Genomic DNA, 17,721 nt, shown 5'->3' with positions numbered 1-17,721 from the left:
GGGATGTGTTTCGCTGGAACCTTACTACATCAGGGTCTTTCACAATAGAGTCCATGTACCATGCACTCATGCATTCTGAGGTACTAGTGAATAATAATAAGAAACTATGGAAGTAAAAGATTCCACTAAAGGTTAAAATCTTCACATGGTATCTTTGTAGGGGGTTGTGCTAACCAAAGACAACCTCACACGGCGCAACTGGCAAGGAAGTAAGAAGTGTTGTTTTTGTACTCATGAAGAGACAATCAAACACCTCTTTTTTCAATGCAAGTTTGCACGTTCTACGTGGTCAGTCATCCAAATGGCGTCAAATTTGTATCCGTCCACAAGTATTGCCAATATTTTTGATCATTGTTGGACGGTATTCTAAGTAGGTTTAAAACGCTAATAAGGGTGGGAGCGCATGCCTTAATGTGGTCTCTATGGCTATGTAGAAATGATTTGGTTTTTAATGACAAAAATGCTTCTCCTCTACAGGTTCTTTTCCGGTGTACGCACTCGCTTTGTACGTGGTCTACACTAAAGCAAGCGGAGTACCAACCGCTGTTCATGGCGGTGTGTTCGTGATTGGAGCAGGTGGCTATGGAGGTTTTTTCCGAACATGGGTGGCAGTATAACCTCCGGATTGACCCGCCATCGCTTTCGACATAGGCATATATAGTGTCGGTCTATAGGACTCTACTGTTGCCGTTTTGTCGATTTTGTTTCTTTTCTTTCTGTCAAACTTTTTAGAATGGGTTGTGTGCATCTTGGTTATGCAGAGGTCGGATGTCACTCATAATGCTTTGTATCCGCTTCATACTACATTTTTGAGATAATAAAACACCCTTTGTCAAAAAACAGAGGAGCTGACACACTCGGCTCTTCATTCTCAACAAAAATGAATTAAAAGAAACTCAAAGTCGTATATCCAATTAATGGAATATAGACACATATATTCACTAGGAATGATTATTTGACTTTACATATGTACAGATGTACTCAAGCCATGAAACCGATAAAGGCAAGCAGGATGGCGAGGCCAAACCCCGTGGCCTTCACGGAGGTGGCGGTAGAGACAGGCGTGGTTGGAGGAGCGTTGCTTGCATTGGGGCCGCTAGCCGGGGCGGGTGATGGTGAGGAGGAGCTAGGCACGACGTCGATCTTGATCTTCATGCCACTAGTGCAGTGGCCAGGGAACCCACAAATGAAGTAGCGGGTGCCAGCGGCGGTGAGGGTGACGATGTCGTTCCCGGAGTTGAGGGTCGCAATAGGGTTGACGATGCTGCAAGAGTCGTAGTCGGCCTTGCTAACTTCAAGGACGTCATGCGCCTGAGGGGAGTACTTGAAGACGATCTGGTCGCTGAGTTGGAACTTCCTGGAGGATACCCAGGTGCCGTAGTTGGTGGTAAGGTCCCACGCGCCGCCCGGTTCGCCAACATTGTAGACTGCTGCCGACGCGGTGCTTAGGACGGCCATCGCGGCAATGATGAGGAGGCTGAGTCTCATGGCAGCAATTGCAGTTGGAACTTGAAGGAAGGCAACGAGAGCCAGCAGAGGAGGTATAAGCCGGGTGCTGTGTTGATCCTCAAGCTGAGATTGTGTTGCTTGACTTGCTTCCGTAAGTGCTTGTGCTGGGTATATATACAGTACATGCTATGCCCAGGTCGGTTGATGAAACGTGTGTGGTAGGTGGAAATATGCCCAGACTTTGAATGTTCTACGTGGGAACACAAGCTAGGCAGCTGGTATGTACTTGGTCATACTGAACATCTGAAGACCGGGCTGTGTTGTTTGGCCTGGTCACCTTTTCACGAGTCTTCGTGGAGCCATTGCCGATCGTCTGCTCCAATATCGACGCGGTCTACTCTACAAGACGTAGAACATCTTTTCCCTAAAAGAAAAAAGAAGACGTAGACCATCTTCACAATTCACAAGTCTTCTAGAAGTAGATCGAATGATACAGCCGCATTTCAACTCCTAATTCTCCTCTCTAAGTAAATAAAAAAACTTTCTCCTCTAAAATTGCAAGCTTCCAATTGGCTGAATCCCATGGCACAACTAAATAATATGCCAGCTTTCAAGTTTCAAAAATAAAAGTTACAGTTTTCATCTTATTGCACAGAAGTCCAACATTTAATTCAAGAAGTATAGCTTTCATTACATAACAAAAAGTTTTTCTTTGATATGACAGTTAGCTTGATTAAAATTGGTAAAATGAAGCCTTCAGCCTATGAATTAAGCAGAAAAATGACCCACATTACATCATCGTGGATGTATTGCAAAATAACAATGCGTAAAATAATTATTGAGTGACATATTATATTAAATTCAAGTAAATTTCAAAAAAATTAAAGGACTTTCACGACAATGGCAGAAATATGTTTTGGTGTTCAGTCCATGTAGCCTGTTTTGACAAAATCTACTTATGATGAAGTGTCAAGAACTTCTCAAAACAATTTCACATACACATGCGGGGGCACACACACATAGATGTATTTTATGAATGTGTAAAATTTAATTATGGGACACTTTAACATGTCATCTATAACAAAACACATACTTAAATGGATTTGAAAATTAGCAAATAGTACGTTCACTACACTTCTTCCTGTTAAAACTTGTCCACATTTTCAACTAAAAAATCACTCTACATATTTTCAAAAAATTAGTCATCCTAGACTTAGGAAAACACATTAATGTCTTAATGGTTGTGGCTAGATCTGAGCCGATTGAGACTAATCAAGTCCTAGTCAAGAGATGAACCACGTTTATATACAGATAACATTAAAAAAAGAAAACAAAAACGAAAAATTCACCCAAATGTCTACATAAAATCGCATGGATGATATAGTATCGACTGAGACTGGGATTTAATGATATCATTTCTGAATATATTTCTTATCAATTATGAGCAACTATTACTGACCAGAGCTATTATTTTACAGTTAACCATCAAAATTGTATTCTCAACTCAAATAAAATAATAAAACTTCATTGTATTCTCAACAGGCCTTGGGGGGCGGTCTTGGATATGTGAGCTTGGTGGTCACCTCCACGTCCCTGGACAGCGTGCACCGGACGGTCCCTCCTCGCGACGAACCGGACGTAGCCCTTGCTGCGGTTGTGGTGGTGCAGCGTCTGCTCCGACCTGGCCGTGTTGTTGTCCAAGACGGCGCGCTCCCCGTCCTTGTCCAGGATCTCTATGAAGATCGTCCGGGCGGCCCTACCGAGTAAGAACGAGTCCCAGTGGTCTTCCATGGTGACGAGAACAGCGACGAAGCCTGCCGACTCCTCGTCAAAGCCCGCGGGGTACACCTTGAGGCGGTAGGCGCAGTCGCCGAGGCGGAACCTGTCGAACTCAAGCACGGAGCCGACGAGCTTCCGCGCACATTGCGAGTAGCCGGCGACGGTGAAGACACGAGTCGTGGCCTCTGTCTTCAACACGGTGCACGACGACGGCAGGTTTGACCCCGAGTGGCTGCTGAGGGTGAAACGAGGCATTGTGCTGTGCGTGCTCGGGACGGCGACGTACTTCTCAACGCTAGCTATATATGGAGGGGCGCAAATCACTTGCCTTGATTTTGCCCTCACCGCGTTCATGGATCTACCGGGAGGCTTTTTTTGGCTTTCCGTACAGTGCTTTGTGGTCTGGTATCAAAATCCAATCATTCCATCTATCGGCCAGGAATAAATATATGGCAACCCGATGATTTACATAGAAATCAAAAACGAAGATCGACTCAATCGATGATAATACCACACACCATACTAATGGAATGCCCGTGCGTTACAACGGGCAAAAGCCGAATGTCCATGTGTTGCCAGATAATAATAAAAAACACAGAAACATTGATCAAATTATTCTTTTAATTCGGAAATATGTGTTAAGCAAGGTAGGCATCTGATTTCCATCATACATCGACAAATAAAGACTCTCTTCCACTTGTTTTCTTCTCGGTAGTCATTGTGTCTCCTTGACCAACCAAATCGTTCGCTAACTGGATATATGTCGTCAACGATTAAGTAGTATTAATATTACTCAACTTCACGCATCCATGGGTGCCACTATTATAAGGTACACAAAGCTTGACAATTCCTCAGACTTATAGTGCGCCTCTTAATTTCAGCAATAATAGCACAAGAAGATATATCCAATTTTGTGAGATTGTTCTTCATCGATAGCATGGATGTTTCATTCTCCATAGCAATAATCAGCCTGACAATGACACTGCAAATGGTTCAAGTCCGTGTCAAATATTAAGCCGAAGCTATTAACTGCGGCAATTTTTCAACCAACACATCACCCTTGGTAAGTGTATAGTGTACCATGGCTTGTACCGCACCTGAATTCGGCTTGTACATACAAATATTTTTTTAAAAACTGAGAAAAAGTCTACAAATAGGCACAACATGAACCGATAATTTTCACAAAAATCAAGTACCTTTTGAATCTCAACTAATGTCAATTACCTTTTGAATCTCAACAGATGTGCACTAAGTGGATATCTCTATCCATGTAGAACCATCTATGTGATCAATCTTACTGAAACTACAAAAAGTATGCAAAAGATAACACGTTATATCAGTGAACACCGGAAGATTGCATTCTTAAGTAAATGAATTTTAAGAAATTCATAAGCTCACCTGGTCTCTCGCCAACCAAGTTAACTTCCTGACAGTCTCATCCCCTTCCAAGCGAGGGCCAGCACGCCCTTGCAAGCATCCGCACTGGAGTGTCCGACCATCCTGCGTTTCATTGGATCGAGCCCCTGGCAACCACCAGTATCGTGGCTTCATGGAGAGATAGGAGACGATGGTGCGGCGCCAGATCGGGAAGAGATGGGAAACGGGGCGGCGGTGCCGGGAGAGCTCCATGAACGGGACATGAGCCCACCGTCGCCGCAGCCACCGTGGACTGCCCTCGGATACGCCAACCCCGGTGCCGGGGGTGGCCCCTCCCCGTCGCTGATGTCGCCGCCCAGCCGTCCGCCCCTAGCCCGGATTCCCGTCCTCGCACTCCTGAACATCGTCTCGATAACCGCACTGCTCCAGCATGGTCTCGAGCGTCCTCTGCCGTAGCTGCAGCTCTAGGGCCTCTGAGGCCGCCCTTCGCCTATTCGCCGATGACATGGAGGCCGCAGGCTCCATCGAGAACCCTAGGCGCACGCGATGGGTGGCGGCCGGCCGGCTTCGCTTCGCGGCTGGGGAGGAAGAGGGACATAGGTTCGTAGGTTTCAGTCACGCTGGTTTTTCTTGCTTGTTTCTTTTGTGCGTGCAGAATCGTGGGGAATCCTCGGGGATTGTGCGATCGAGGTTTGGGAGTAGGAAGCGAAGATACCACCTACCAACTGAGTAGAGATCAGAAAAGGTAAGAATCAATGTGTTAGGAAAGTTAGGATTTGAATTGATTTCCATGAAAATGGGTTTTATTGTTTGTAACGTGATATCAATACCTGCCCGTTTGTGACATGCCTACCAACTGAGTAGAGATTAGAAAAGGTAAGAATCAATGTGTTAGGAAATTAGGATTTGTATTAATTTCCATGAAAATGGGTTTTATTGTTTGTAACGTGATATCAATACCTGCCCGTTTGTGACATGTATGGTTAGGAAAGTTTGCAAATGTTAAGAAAGTTTTTAATGGGAGAGTAAAAAAAATCACCGTGAGGATATAATAATGGAAGGTGAGACAAAAATAAACCAGACGAAAAAAACGACGAAAAAAAATCTACGAAGGTTAACCTATAAAAAAACCAGACGAAAGTGGTGGGACGAAAATTGACCGGAGGAGACTACCAACTGCTCCATTAGGAGTAGAGATTAATCTACGAAATAAACCCGGAAAAAATGGTGGAACGAAAATTGACCGGAGGAGACTACCAACTGCTCCATTAGAAGTAGAGATACGTCCCCGGCAAGTTTATAATATGCGGCCGAGAGAGATGAGGAGCCCATCAAATATATAGGGTGGTAATTATATTAGTACCGATCTCCAACAGCAGCCGAGATCGATGGGTGCCAACCCTAGCCACGCTGCGCCGGCAGCGCCGTCGCTGCCGGTGAGGTGCGGCCTGTTCGAGACGATAGATTCCGTGACGTATCTCTTCACGGTGCCCGAGTACTCCAGGTGGGCGCGGACGCCGGCCCGCACGGCGCTCAACTTCGACCCCTTCTTCGTCCGCGGGGCACTCCACCACCTCAAGGTCTACCCCGGGGGCATCGACAAGAAATCAGCGGACTTCGTGGGTGTCTTCCTCGTCGCCCGGCACGGGATTTTTGACCACATCTACACCAGGGAGGGCCGCTGCAGGCTCAGGATCTCCATCGAGATCCTAGACGAGAGCGGCGAGCGCACCGTTTTCGACAACTACACGGCGCGATCCGGGCGGACGCTCTGGGGCTATGGAAAGGGCTACGTCCGGTTCGTGAAGAGGAGCGAGCTGGAGTGCTCGTCGTGCATTCGCCGTCACGATGATAGCTTCACCATCCGGTGCACAGTGTTTGTCGACGTGGAGGTGGAGGTGAGAAACATGCCGGTGAAAGTGTTCGCGGCAGAACGAATGGTTCAGGCCTCGAAGCCAGCAGCCGGGACGATCAGTGCGTCCTACACGATGACGATTAGCTTCTTGAATGTCAAGGCAGCGCTCCGTACTGGGGAGTGCGTGCACTCTGCGCAGTTCAGCTTTGGCGGCGGCAGCTGGTACCTCAAGGTGTACCCCAACGGCTACTGCGAAGATAGCAGGGACTGGGTGTCCGTTTCCTCGGTCGCGGGAGGTCCAGTGACACAGAGACGATGGCCGAATTCCGCTTCGAGGTCATCGACGTCGTGGGGGCCGGCGAAGGGGAGTGGTTGAGGCACATGTTCGACCACGACAACCCTGTGCACGGGTCCCGGTGCTTGGTTAAGAGCAGCGACCTCACACAAGCTGAACATATGGCCACCGACAACGACCGCCTCGTCATCCGCTGCCACCTCCGACTGATCAAGACGACCACCACAAGGTTGCCACCTACCACAGAGCCGCCGACCGCCATCGCCGTCCCACCTTCCGACGGGTTGAAACACCATCTCAAGGTGCCCACCAGACTGCCGAAATCGTGGGTGAATGGGTGGATGAAGAGACGAGGGATGCAGCTCCACTGTTGAGCCTCAGGTACTAGCTAAGAATAACTACGGAGATGATCCTAAAAAAATGCGGAGATGGGTTTGAACTTTTGATCGGTGAAGCAAGTGGATCCTTACCTAGTAGAGTATTAGTTCTTTGGGAGAAGCTAGCAAACATGTTCGTATGTTGCAACAGGAGAAAAAAATCGATGCATTTTGTCCAATAAGTATGGTAAGTCCCCACATTTTCACTGCCTCTATTTCAACACCGCAGGGGAGCACTAATATAGTGTAAAAACTTAATATGCAATATTACTAAGGCTTAAGTTCGTAATTCGACTTGCATGCCACTAGCTGAAAAAGAGTATACCCTGATGACGGGTATCCGCAATGGGGCAAGGAGTCGCAACTGAATAATGTATGGACAGACATTGGGACAACATGCATGCAACCATCCTATTCCAACATATAGTTACTGGACCATACACATATACAGTTACTAGTAATAAACTAATAATTACTTGACTAAACATAAAGTACGCATGTGCGTGGGGCTGCGCAAGTGAATTCAAGCAATTAGATCGGCAAGGAGAAGCAAGATGGCGAGGCTAAACCACACGGCCTCCGCAGAGGTGACGGTAGATATAGACACATGGGGAAGTGTTAGTTGCACATGGGCTGTTGGCCGGGGCAGGCGACACTAGGAGTAGTTAGGTATGACATCAATCGTGACCTTCATGCCACACACGCAATGGCGAGGGAAGTTACATATGAAATAGCGGGTGCTGTGATATTGAGGGGTATGACATGATTCCAGAGCTGAGGGTGGCTTCTTATGGTTGGCGAACATGTTTCGGGACTAATGTTGTATAATACTAAAAGAATTTTTATTAATCATCCTCCAAAATGAATATGCAAAACATGAAGCCTGAATACATACAACATACGATATAATTACTTGACTATACATGTACACCACATATGCTTGATAGTAACAGTGACTTCTATATTTTTTAGAGACGCACTCAAGCCATCAGACCGGCAACGGCAAGCAAGACGGCGAGGCTAAACCCTGTGGCCTCCATAGAGGTGGCGGCAGAGACAGGCGCCGGCGGGGGAGCATTGCTTGCACTGGGGCTGCTGGCCGGGGCCGGGGAGGAAGAGGACGAGCTTGGCACGACATCGATCTTGACCTTCATTCCCCCCGCGCAGTGGCCCGGGAAGCCACAGAGGAAGTAGCGGGTGCCGGTGGTAGTGAGGGAGACGACATCATTCCCGGAGTTGAGGGTGGCGATGGGGCTGGCGGTGCTGCAGGAGTCGTAATCGGCCTTGCTGACCTCAAGGACATCGTGTGCCTGAGGAGAGTACTTGAAGACAATTTGATCGCTGGGGTGAAAGTTCCTGGATGACGCCCAGGTGCCGTACACTACACCACGACATTGCATTCCCTACAGACGTGTGTTGGGAAAAGTCAGTTTTGCCGACCGACAGTTTGTTTGTAAAACTTCTATCAAACCGTTGGTTGGTATTACTCACATATAACAACCAACTGTCGGTCGGGAATGCTGAAATGTATAGCGTCAAACCGTTGGATGGTAATAGTTGCACTCGTATCACACAGTCGGTCGGCAAATGTTCCCGACCGACCGTGGGCCGCCAACTGGCCACCCAAAATATCAGTGCGCGCGCGCCTGCGAAACTTAGCGCGAAGCCCATCCAAAATTTTCATGTCGCGCCACCACAGCCCACCTCCTAAAACATCATCCGCTCAAGAGAAAAAAAACACAACACCGCTATCTCTCTGTCCTCTCTCCCTTATCTCTTTCTCTTCCGATCTTAGCGGCGGCGGCGACGCTCGCATCCGGCGACGGTTCCACCACTCCGCCCATCTCTTCCTCCCACCACTCCGCCCATCTCTTCCTCCCACCACTCTGTCCATATCTTCCTCCCACCACTCCATCACCATCCCCACATCGCTGCTGATTTCCCATGTTGAGGTGGTCCTGCGGCGCCGATGCCCTCACCCAGCTGCCAGTGGCGGCGCTTTTTGTTCGTGCCCAAGCGCTCGGTGAGGTCACCTCTCACCTCCCTCCTATGGTGCCACTGCCCCAAGCCCCCAACCCATACGCAGCTTCCTCTTCCCCACTCCCATGGTTGCAGATCTGAGCGGGACAAGGTCCCTTCGGCCCTGGTGGTTCGGAACGAGGCGTGCGGCCTCTGCTCCCTTAACTTCTGGAGACTAGGGGCACGGTGGCTGGTGCCCCATCTCTCTTAGCCATCCACAGCGGCAACAACATCAGTAAGCTCTCTCTCTCTCTCTCTCTCTATATGTGTGTGTGTGTGTGCAGATTTAACCTTCAATAGCCCCAATGGCTGGAGCCCTCACCTCTCTGCATATTGATCTCTTTCAAAACAAATCTGTGCTGCTTTGTTACATGGAATAAAAATGATTTTGAAGCACTAAAAGTTCAAACCCTAGCCATCGATTATTATCATTCTCTATTTATATCATGTGATTGTTAGCAGACTGAATTGGATAATGATTTTTTGCAGGGTCAAACAAACTTTCATAGGTTTGGTGGATGTTTGGGCAATTACTCAACTACTAACAAAAGGCCACTGGATGATTTTTATACCTGCATCACATCAAGTGGATTTGGATAGGTGAGTATTTTTTTCACATCTTGAGTTTTGTTATACTATTTGCTGGTTTCTTGCATTATTTTTGCTTACTCTCACTTCCGATGTGTAACTGAGACTATGTCAGGTTGCTTGTTTTTTTTCTTATCTGGCTATTTTCTCATGAATGATATGCCAAATCTTATTCTTTGGGCATGCAACTGATGGAACCTAGATCAGGGGCGGAGTATGGATTTAGACATGAGGGGGCGAGGAAGATAATAATCGTTTGAGAGACACAACACAAGAATATAGTCCCTAAAGTAGAACTGATATGATTGTATTGCAACATATGTCTGGTAATATATAAAAAAACTACATTTCTACCAGTTGCATATCAACAGGATTGGGGTTGGAATTATCATCTACAACGGTTGCTTGTCAGGTGGATTTGCATTTTCTGTAACGTTTGAGCTAGAAGCAATGGGCTTGAAAACCAAATATGTTAGGCTGGGAAAAAATGAATATGTTTCTGTTGTATCCTTTCTCTTCATACATACTGTTTCAAATGTTAAAAGGAGTAAAATTAGAATCCTATATTGTAATTTTACCGCCACTGTCTTCAACGGAATTGTATTAATTCACAAATATTATTTACCAGTGAGGTACCTAGATTCTTTGAAGTTGATCTTGTGATGCATGATGCCGGTGTAGCACACAAGCTGGCATGGTCTTCATCGTGGATTCAATCTCCACACGAGTGGAGTGGCCTCTGCCTTGTGCGGCAGCTGCGGACGGGCAGAGGAGACGACGACGTAGGGCACACGGAGCCAGCAACCCTAGAAGCCATGATGCCCGCGAACAAAATTACCTAAAGGATAGGAAACAGACTACCTGATCTCACGGATGCATGTAGTCTTTTTTTTCTGATGCGTACAACAAGCGATCAGGGCATCAAGGGATGCTTTCTCATGTTGGGCGTTTGGGCTGGAAAATTCGTGCTAGATAGATCTTTTCTGGTCGCTCGTCTATACATCATCCTTTCATTAGTCATTTTTGATTAGCGGATGAAAGCACAAGCATGATTGTACTTTTCTTAGAATGAAGAAAAGAAATACACCATCAGACTGAGACTGACGTACATTCATACTACTATCTCGTGGTCCATTTCTGTTGCAAATAACTTCTCCCCTGATTTGAACAATAATTTTTCAGGCTGAGATGGAAATTTTACGCTCACCGGATTACATTTTCACATACTAAGATAGGTTACAATTGAATGTCGAACAGTTAGTTGGACATTTTGCATCAGTCCTGATACCACTTAGAAGATAGAACAAGTCTGTATCTCTGGAGATTTTCTGAAGTTTTAAGTGTGTACCTAATCAATTGAATATTATAGATGCATTTGTTACTTCTACTTGACACCATTGACACTCTGAAGTCTGCAGGGTTCAATTGACACATGGTGTGTAAGCATTTGCCTATCTACCTAAAGGGTATGCTAGAGGGTTGCCAACATCAATGTGCTATGTGATGTAGAAATGGATTTTCAAAAACCTCTAGCACATGGTGTCCTGGGAATTCCTGGATATGTTGACCTGCTAGCTCATTATCAGGTTTTGATGCATCTATTAATCATATGATAAAAGAACCACAACATGGATAAATTTTGTATAGTGTAGTTGTAGTATCTAGCTTGGCTGCTTTTAGAGGTCTGAGCTATAGGAGTTACCGCGGTAAATAAAGTCTAAAGTATTCTGTAAACGCCTACATATTTTTGCCCCATTATGTTTAATCTTTGGTGAGAAATACAATTACGCTCCATAAAATGAGCTAATGTCGGAGAAGGTCGCTCTCATTTTTAGTTTAAAACCATTCGTTATGTTGCCGACTACTTTCTAAATTTTAATGCGGTCATAGTAAAGTCATCTAATGGACAGCTCCTTGTATAATTTAACATGTTGATATTCACAGAAGCCTTCTTGTTATCAATGAATATAGTGTCTAGAAATAAGGACACTTTAACTAGTGCTTAGTATGCCCCTTTACATGGTTACCTAAACTTGAATGGAGTGCCTTTCTTAGTAGGTGTTTGGTACTAGCTTGCCTTGTGAAGTAATAGTTGTTCTCAATGCTATGATTTATACAAATTTTTATGGTGCCATTGTCTTTATGAATGTAATCACAACTTTACATTATGTAGGAAAAATAGGCAAGAGGACGAGGAAACATGAAGACGGTGGTTTGTGTAAATGGGATATTTTGTGTAATGGTGACTGAATCGTTGGAGATGCACTTTATATATCATTTTGTAAACTCGCATTGTGTCTGACAAAATGAACCATATTGTAATGGATGAAGTATTTACATCTGAAATTAATTAATGTGTTATTGTTTGGTTATGGTTTATTATTGTTAGGGCATGCATGTTATTATTATGAAACATGAAACTTGATTTATATTTTGTTGGTAACACAAATGTAAGCTATTGAGGGCTATTGGATGTTTGTGGGCAAAACGAAAAAACCATCTCATAGTCTGTCGAAGAAAGCTAATGCATGGGCCAACGAAAAGTTGGTCGGGAAAACAAACCCTGTCACACAGTCGGTCGGGAAAGCCTCCTGGAAGGCCTAATAGACTGTTGGTTGGGAAAAAAATTCTGTCAAACAGTTGGTCGGGAAAGCTTCATGGCAAGCCCAATAGACTGTTGGTCGGGAAAGGACCATGGCAGGCCCAACAGAATGTCGGTCGGGAAAAGTGCCCCATAGCCAACAAGCGATCGGTCGGCAAAGATATGTCGGTCGGGAAAGGCTTTCCCCGTCTGGACTTTCCCCAACAGACAAGATCGGTCGGCAATAGTTTTTCCCAACCGATTGTCTGTCATGGGAAGTTGTTTTTCCAACGAACCTGACTGTCGCAGATGTAGTGTTGTGGTGTAGTGGTAGTTGGTCCTGAGGTCCCATGCACCACCTGGCTCGCCGACGTTGTAGTTTGCCGCCGATGCGGTGCTCAGGATGGCCATCGCGGCCATGGCGAGGAGAATGGTTCTCATGGCAGCCATTGCGGTTTGAACTGAAAGGAGAACTAGCAGAGGAGATTGTAAGACAAGTGCTGTGTTGATCCTTTGAGCGGAGATTGTTTTTGCTTCTCTAGGTGTCTGTGTCGGGTCCTATATATACAATACAGGCTATGCCCAGGTGGGTTGAAGAAACGTGTCCGGCAGGTGGAAGGCTGGAAGCGTAGAATAGACTACATATATCTGAATTTTGGACTTTGAATGTTTATATATGGGAACACAAGCAAGCTAGGCAGCATGCACCTACTACTTGGTCATCATAGTCAAACACGTATAGATATATAATAGATAATAGGTCGACGGAACATCTGAAGACCGGGCCTACTGACTGCTTCACGCATTGCCTTTTCTTTTCTTCAGTATCGACGCGGTCTACGCGATGTAGACTATCACAATCCATGTCCCTGCTCACATACATCAAGGTTTCGTCGATCAGCATTCAACTCGAACTTCTCTTCTATCAAAAAAGAAAAACTTTTGACTTCTTTTATTCAATATTTCATCTTTACTACCTGAATTTCACTTTAGAACTAATTATGTTACAACCTTTAGTGATTTCTTTTACACCTTTCAAGTTTCAACGACAAAAAAAGTCACGACCTCCAATTTAGAAGGAGAACGATGAACAAAATTCCAATGTTCAAATCAAGAAGTACAACTTTCATACCATATACAGTTAAGTTAACACGTTCTAAATTACATCCACATACACACACACACACACACACACACACACACACAAAACACGTTTAGAATTGGTAGAATGGAGCTATCAGCTGGCATGTTGAGCCGTGCAATTGAGCCATAGTGCATCATCCTGGATTGCAAAATAACATCAACGAGTGAAATAATATTGTGCGATGCATTATTAAACTGAATTAAAGTTTACAAATATCCACTATGTCTTGGCGGGAATATCTCTCCTACCATTTGGCCTGACTGGTGAGCGCTATCTCAAAAACAATGAATAATAGAATCTCCCCTCACACGCAAACGTGTAATTAAAGTTTCATCACTTTGTGGTGCTTTGAGTAATTCATTCACATGGGGATCCTCTCCTTCGGTCATGGTTGATGGAAAACCTAGATGTATCATGGCGACGAGGACTACTTTTGATACTAGTGCTGGATAGATTTCTCCGGTCTAATTTCCAGCTTTCTACTACATGAGTTGCATGCTACAACTAATTAAATTACAGCTTTAGTGTTACAAAAAGTTACAACATTGTTCCAACAAAACAAGTCACAACTATCAACATAGAAAGCAAGCAATATGTATTGCTTAAAAGACGAGCATCAAAATCAAGAATTAAAGCGTTCATACCACATACAATTAGGAATTTAGAACTGATAAAAATGGAGCTTCCAACCTGCAGTCAAGTAAATTTTATCTAAAACGAGAGGCCATGTTTATCTTGGCAGCAATGGTAGAAATTCGTTTGGATCTTGGCCTCTATATCCTCCATGTAACCTATTCAAGGCACGATCCTAATCAAGGCATGCAACAGGCCTCTGACGGCAGGCCCGCACCTGTGCAGAGTGTTCGGCTGCAAAGGGCCTCCAAATCAGTAGGACCCCCATTTTTCTATTATGTGATAAAAAAGCTCTTATTTATATATTCCCTAAAAAAATCTCTTATTAATATATAGGTATATAGTTTAACATCATAGTGACCAAATGTACGATTTGTACTTCATATTGAATTACTACATATAATTAAATAATTCCAACAACAACATTTTAGGGTCTCTTTAATATGTCGAATCCACTAATAAAAAATGATTTGTCAACATTTTAGCATCTATGTCAGAAGGTATGTGGATCGTGTTAGTCTACGTCATGTCTTGTACACCGTGTCGATATTGAAGAAAATGGAAAAGAACGCGTGAAATGGTCAGCAGGCTAACAGCACAGCCCGGTCTTCACAAACTCAGTCTATTTTGATCAAGTACGTACCAGCTGCTTGTGTTCCCACCTACACACAATATTCAAAGTCCCACCAACCGCACATGTTTCTCCGTCCCACCCGGCCAGGATTGTCCTATATATAGGACCGGACACCGCCACCTAGGGAAGCAAACACATTCTCCGCTCAAGGACCAATACATCAGCACCTCCCTTGTAATCTCCTCTGCTAAGCTCTCCTTGCAGTTCAAGCCTCAATGGCTGTCACACGAACCATTTTTCTCGCCATGGCTGTGATGGCCATCCTGAGCACCGCATCAGCGGCGATCTACAACGTTGGCGAGCCCGGTGGAGCGTGGGACCTCAGCACCAACTACGGCACATGGGCGTCCTCCAGGAACTTCAAAGCCGACGACCAGATCGTCTTCAAGTACTCCCCTCAAGCGCATGATGTCCTCGAGGTCAGCAAGGCTGACTACGACTCCTGCAGCACCGCCAGCCCCATCACCACCCTCAACTCTGGGAATGATGTTGTCACCCTCACCGCCTCCAGCACCCGGTACTTCATTTGCGGCTTCCCTGGCCACTGCACTGGTGGCATGAAGGTTAAGATCGATATTATGTCTGGCTCCTCCTCGTCACCCGCCCCAGCCAGCGGACCAAGTGCAAGCAATGCTCCCCCGCCGACCCCTGTCTCCACTGCCACCAATGTGGAGGCCATCGGGTATGGCCTCGCCGTTTTGCTTGCCATTGCTGGCCTCATGGCTTGAGTGCATATCTGCAGTCGCAGGCACATGTGTACTTTGTGTATAGTCAAGTAATTATTACTAGCAACTATATGTGTGTATAGTCAAGTAGTTATGTGTATGTTGGACATATTCAGGTTTTGCGTTTTGCTGATTCGTTTTGGAGATTAATAAAAATTCGTTTGGTCTTATACAATATTTGACTTGACACACATTCTTGCTAAACCATGAGAACCAACAATTTCGTAACTTAAACTTGTATTACAGAAATATATACTTAGATTAGACATGTAATTTGTATTGCCCCGGATTGTAAATGAACTATCCTGAAGAACCTGCTGCCACAAATGGTGGAGAACAATTAGGATGCCCCCCAACCCCAAACATACTGGATCAAATTCGGCTGGGCAAAAATCCCGTCATTTGCTCGTGGAGTGCCATACATGTTCTTGTTTCTGGTGTTGCAAGGGACAGTCGCCGTTATCGAGGGAGAGAGAGAGAGAGCCATGGGAGTCGGTGATGGGTGCTTTTCGGGAACGAATTCTTCCCTGAGATTGATGGCTATCGACGCTGTGAAGGACCAAAATTTCCCCTGTCCAGGCCCCGTCCACTGTAAAAGTACCTTCGGCATTAGGTAAAGAACATTCATCAAGATGGTCCCTACTAGCTAACCGCCTATTTTATTTTGAGGGAATAACAGCTTATTTTATTAAAATGTTTTCCCTTTCCCTGTCTGCTTTAACTTTGTTTTGGGCGCTGATCTGCATGAAAACGCGACCGACTGGATAATATGGACCAGCAGGCACGTGTATAGATCGTCTGCTCTCACCATTTAAACCTCAATTCACCTTGAAGTAAAATGTACAGTGCATGAGGGTTAGTAGAAAATGCTGAAATTTCAAGGCTTACCTAGCAAAAAGATGCTATGAGCATGTACCCCAAATAGTCCAAATAGACCAGGGACGTCTATACAATGTTGGTGGGCGTGTCCGGTGTACTTAACTTTCAAGAAAATTTTCATCACTATAATCAAAAGTAGTCCTCATTGGCGCCATTGTATATCCATCCTTTTATTACATAAAATTTACTTTAATATAATATGTGTTCACTCTTTTTTTAAGCTGTTATTTTGCAATTCAGGATGATGCAATGTCGGTCATTATTTCTCTGCTTAATCCGCGGTCTAAAAACTTTACTTCATGATTTTAATATTGGACTTTTACCTCTTAAGTTGAAAGTTCTTTTTTTGTGGGAACTCTTAAGTTGAAAGTAGTGACATGGAATTCATACAACAAGCGTTCCAGTTTTAATAAGAGGAAGTGAGAACTTTTTTTTCTATAGTGAGAGTTTAAATGCCTTCTACAAGGTTTGTGAGTTATGATAGTCAACTATGTCTCCTTGGAACCTAGACCGCGTCGATACTGAAGCAGCATGGTAAGGCCGTGGAACCAAGTTATGCAGTAGTTTCTCAAAGAAAGATACTGAAGCAGCAGGCAATGGCTGCTATGCGATGAGAACGCTTGAAACGGTCTTAACATCTTCAGTCTATTATTTATTATATACTATCTATCTAGGTGTTTGATTATATGACCAAGTACATACTAGCTGCATGCCTAGCTCGTGTTCCCGCGTACTCTATATTCTACGCTTTCACCTACCGCACGTGTTTCTTCAACCCACCTGGCCATGAGTTTGTATATATAGGACCCAACACAATATGTATAATCTGATGCCATTTCGATGGGATGGGATCGACACGGAAAAGAATTCTATAAGACCAAGTCTTACGGGTTAGCAGGTGAGACCCATCCTGATAGATAACATGTGGCATTCACAAATCATAAAGTATCTAATCTCTCCTCACAAATCACAAAGCATCTATCGCACCCCCCACCTGAAATGAAGGGGGGGGGGGGTTAAATGCTTTACGATTTGTGAATGCCACGTGTCATCCATCAGGACGGGCCTCACCTGCTAACCGTGAGACCTGGTCTCATTTTTTTTTTTTCCAGATCGACACTGTAGCCATGCTTCTCTTTGGTGCGTTGGGCTCCTTTGGCAATCGTGTCTTTGCTGCATTTGTCAAAGCCAGGACATATGTACCTCAGTTATTAGTTATGGTGCCGTAAGGTAAAAACTCTAGCTTTGGCCTTTTATTTTTGAACCTGACAGTGGCAACACATTTTCTAAAAAGGAGGATAAACTCGGGCCTCTGCATCAAGTGATGCACGCATCCATATATTACTTATTATTAAAAAATTCAGCAGCAGAACAACACTGACATGA

At 44.9% G+C, this 17,721-nt stretch overlaps 3 protein-coding genes and 1 long non-coding RNA gene across 4 annotated transcripts; 2 read left to right on the top strand and 2 right to left on the bottom strand.

Annotated features, from left to right (window-relative positions):
* Positions 1–981: 981 nt before the first annotated feature.
* On the bottom strand, positions 982–3,582 carry LOC123038217 (uncharacterized). The gene is made up of 2 exons (XM_044462107.1): positions 3,033–3,582; positions 982–1,613 (listed from the first exon to the last, which is right to left on the bottom strand). Exons 1-2 carry the CDS (start codon positions 3,580–3,582, stop codon positions 982–984), a joined length of 1,182 nt encoding a protein of 393 aa, XP_044318042.1.
* A 4,530-nt stretch (positions 3,583–8,112) lies between these two features.
* Positions 8,113–12,770, bottom strand: LOC123186498 (mavicyanin-like). Its single transcript, XM_044598257.1, has 2 exons — positions 12,654–12,770; positions 8,113–8,511 (listed from the first exon to the last, which is right to left on the bottom strand). The coding sequence occupies exons 1-2, from the start codon at positions 12,768–12,770 to the stop codon at positions 8,113–8,115; spliced, it is 516 nt and encodes a 171-aa protein (XP_044454192.1).
* Positions 9,297–10,671, top strand: LOC123186499 (uncharacterized). Its single transcript, XR_006493650.1, has 3 exons — positions 9,297–9,386; positions 9,641–9,751; positions 10,421–10,671. It is a non-coding gene; the product is annotated as an uncharacterized lncRNA (long non-coding RNA).
* Positions 12,771–14,876: 2,106 nt separating the features above from the next.
* On the top strand, positions 14,877–15,591 carry LOC123186497 (mavicyanin). The gene has a single exon (XM_044598256.1). The coding sequence runs from the start codon at positions 14,947–14,949 to the stop codon at positions 15,457–15,459; it is 513 nt and encodes a 170-aa protein (XP_044454191.1). The 5' UTR covers positions 14,877–14,946; the 3' UTR covers positions 15,460–15,591.
* The last annotated feature ends 2,130 nt before the right edge of the window (positions 15,592–17,721 follow it).

Source organism: Triticum aestivum, chromosome 2A (genome assembly GCF_018294505.1).
Source record: "Triticum aestivum cultivar Chinese Spring chromosome 2A, IWGSC CS RefSeq v2.1, whole genome shotgun sequence".
NCBI lineage: Eukaryota > Viridiplantae > Streptophyta > Magnoliopsida > Poales > Poaceae > Triticum > Triticum aestivum.
Note: the sequence above shows the minus strand (reverse complement) of the source record. Positions and strands in the feature narration are given on the sequence as shown.

What these genes read in the sequence shown, in the direction of transcription:
- LOC123038217 (XM_044462107.1), bottom strand. Translation starts at nt 3,582, where the DNA reads ATGAACGCGGTGAGGGCAAAATCAAGGCAAGTGATTTGCGCCCCTCCA. An exon ending in CGCTGTCCAGGGACGTGGAG is followed by an intron (nt 1,614 to 3,032) that starts GTGACCACCAAG and finishes ATATATACCCAG; the next exon opens with CACAAGCACTTACGGAAGCA.
- LOC123186498 (XM_044598257.1), bottom strand. Translation starts at nt 12,770, where the DNA reads ATGGCTGCCATGAGAACCATTCTCCTCGCCATGGCCGCGATGGCCATC. An exon ending in CATGGGACCTCAGGACCAAC is followed by an intron (nt 8,512 to 12,653) that starts TACCACTACACC and finishes CGTGGTGTAGTG; the next exon opens with TACGGCACCTGGGCGTCATC.
- LOC123186497 (XM_044598256.1), top strand. Translation starts at nt 14,947, where the DNA reads ATGGCTGTCACACGAACCATTTTTCTCGCCATGGCTGTGATGGCCATC.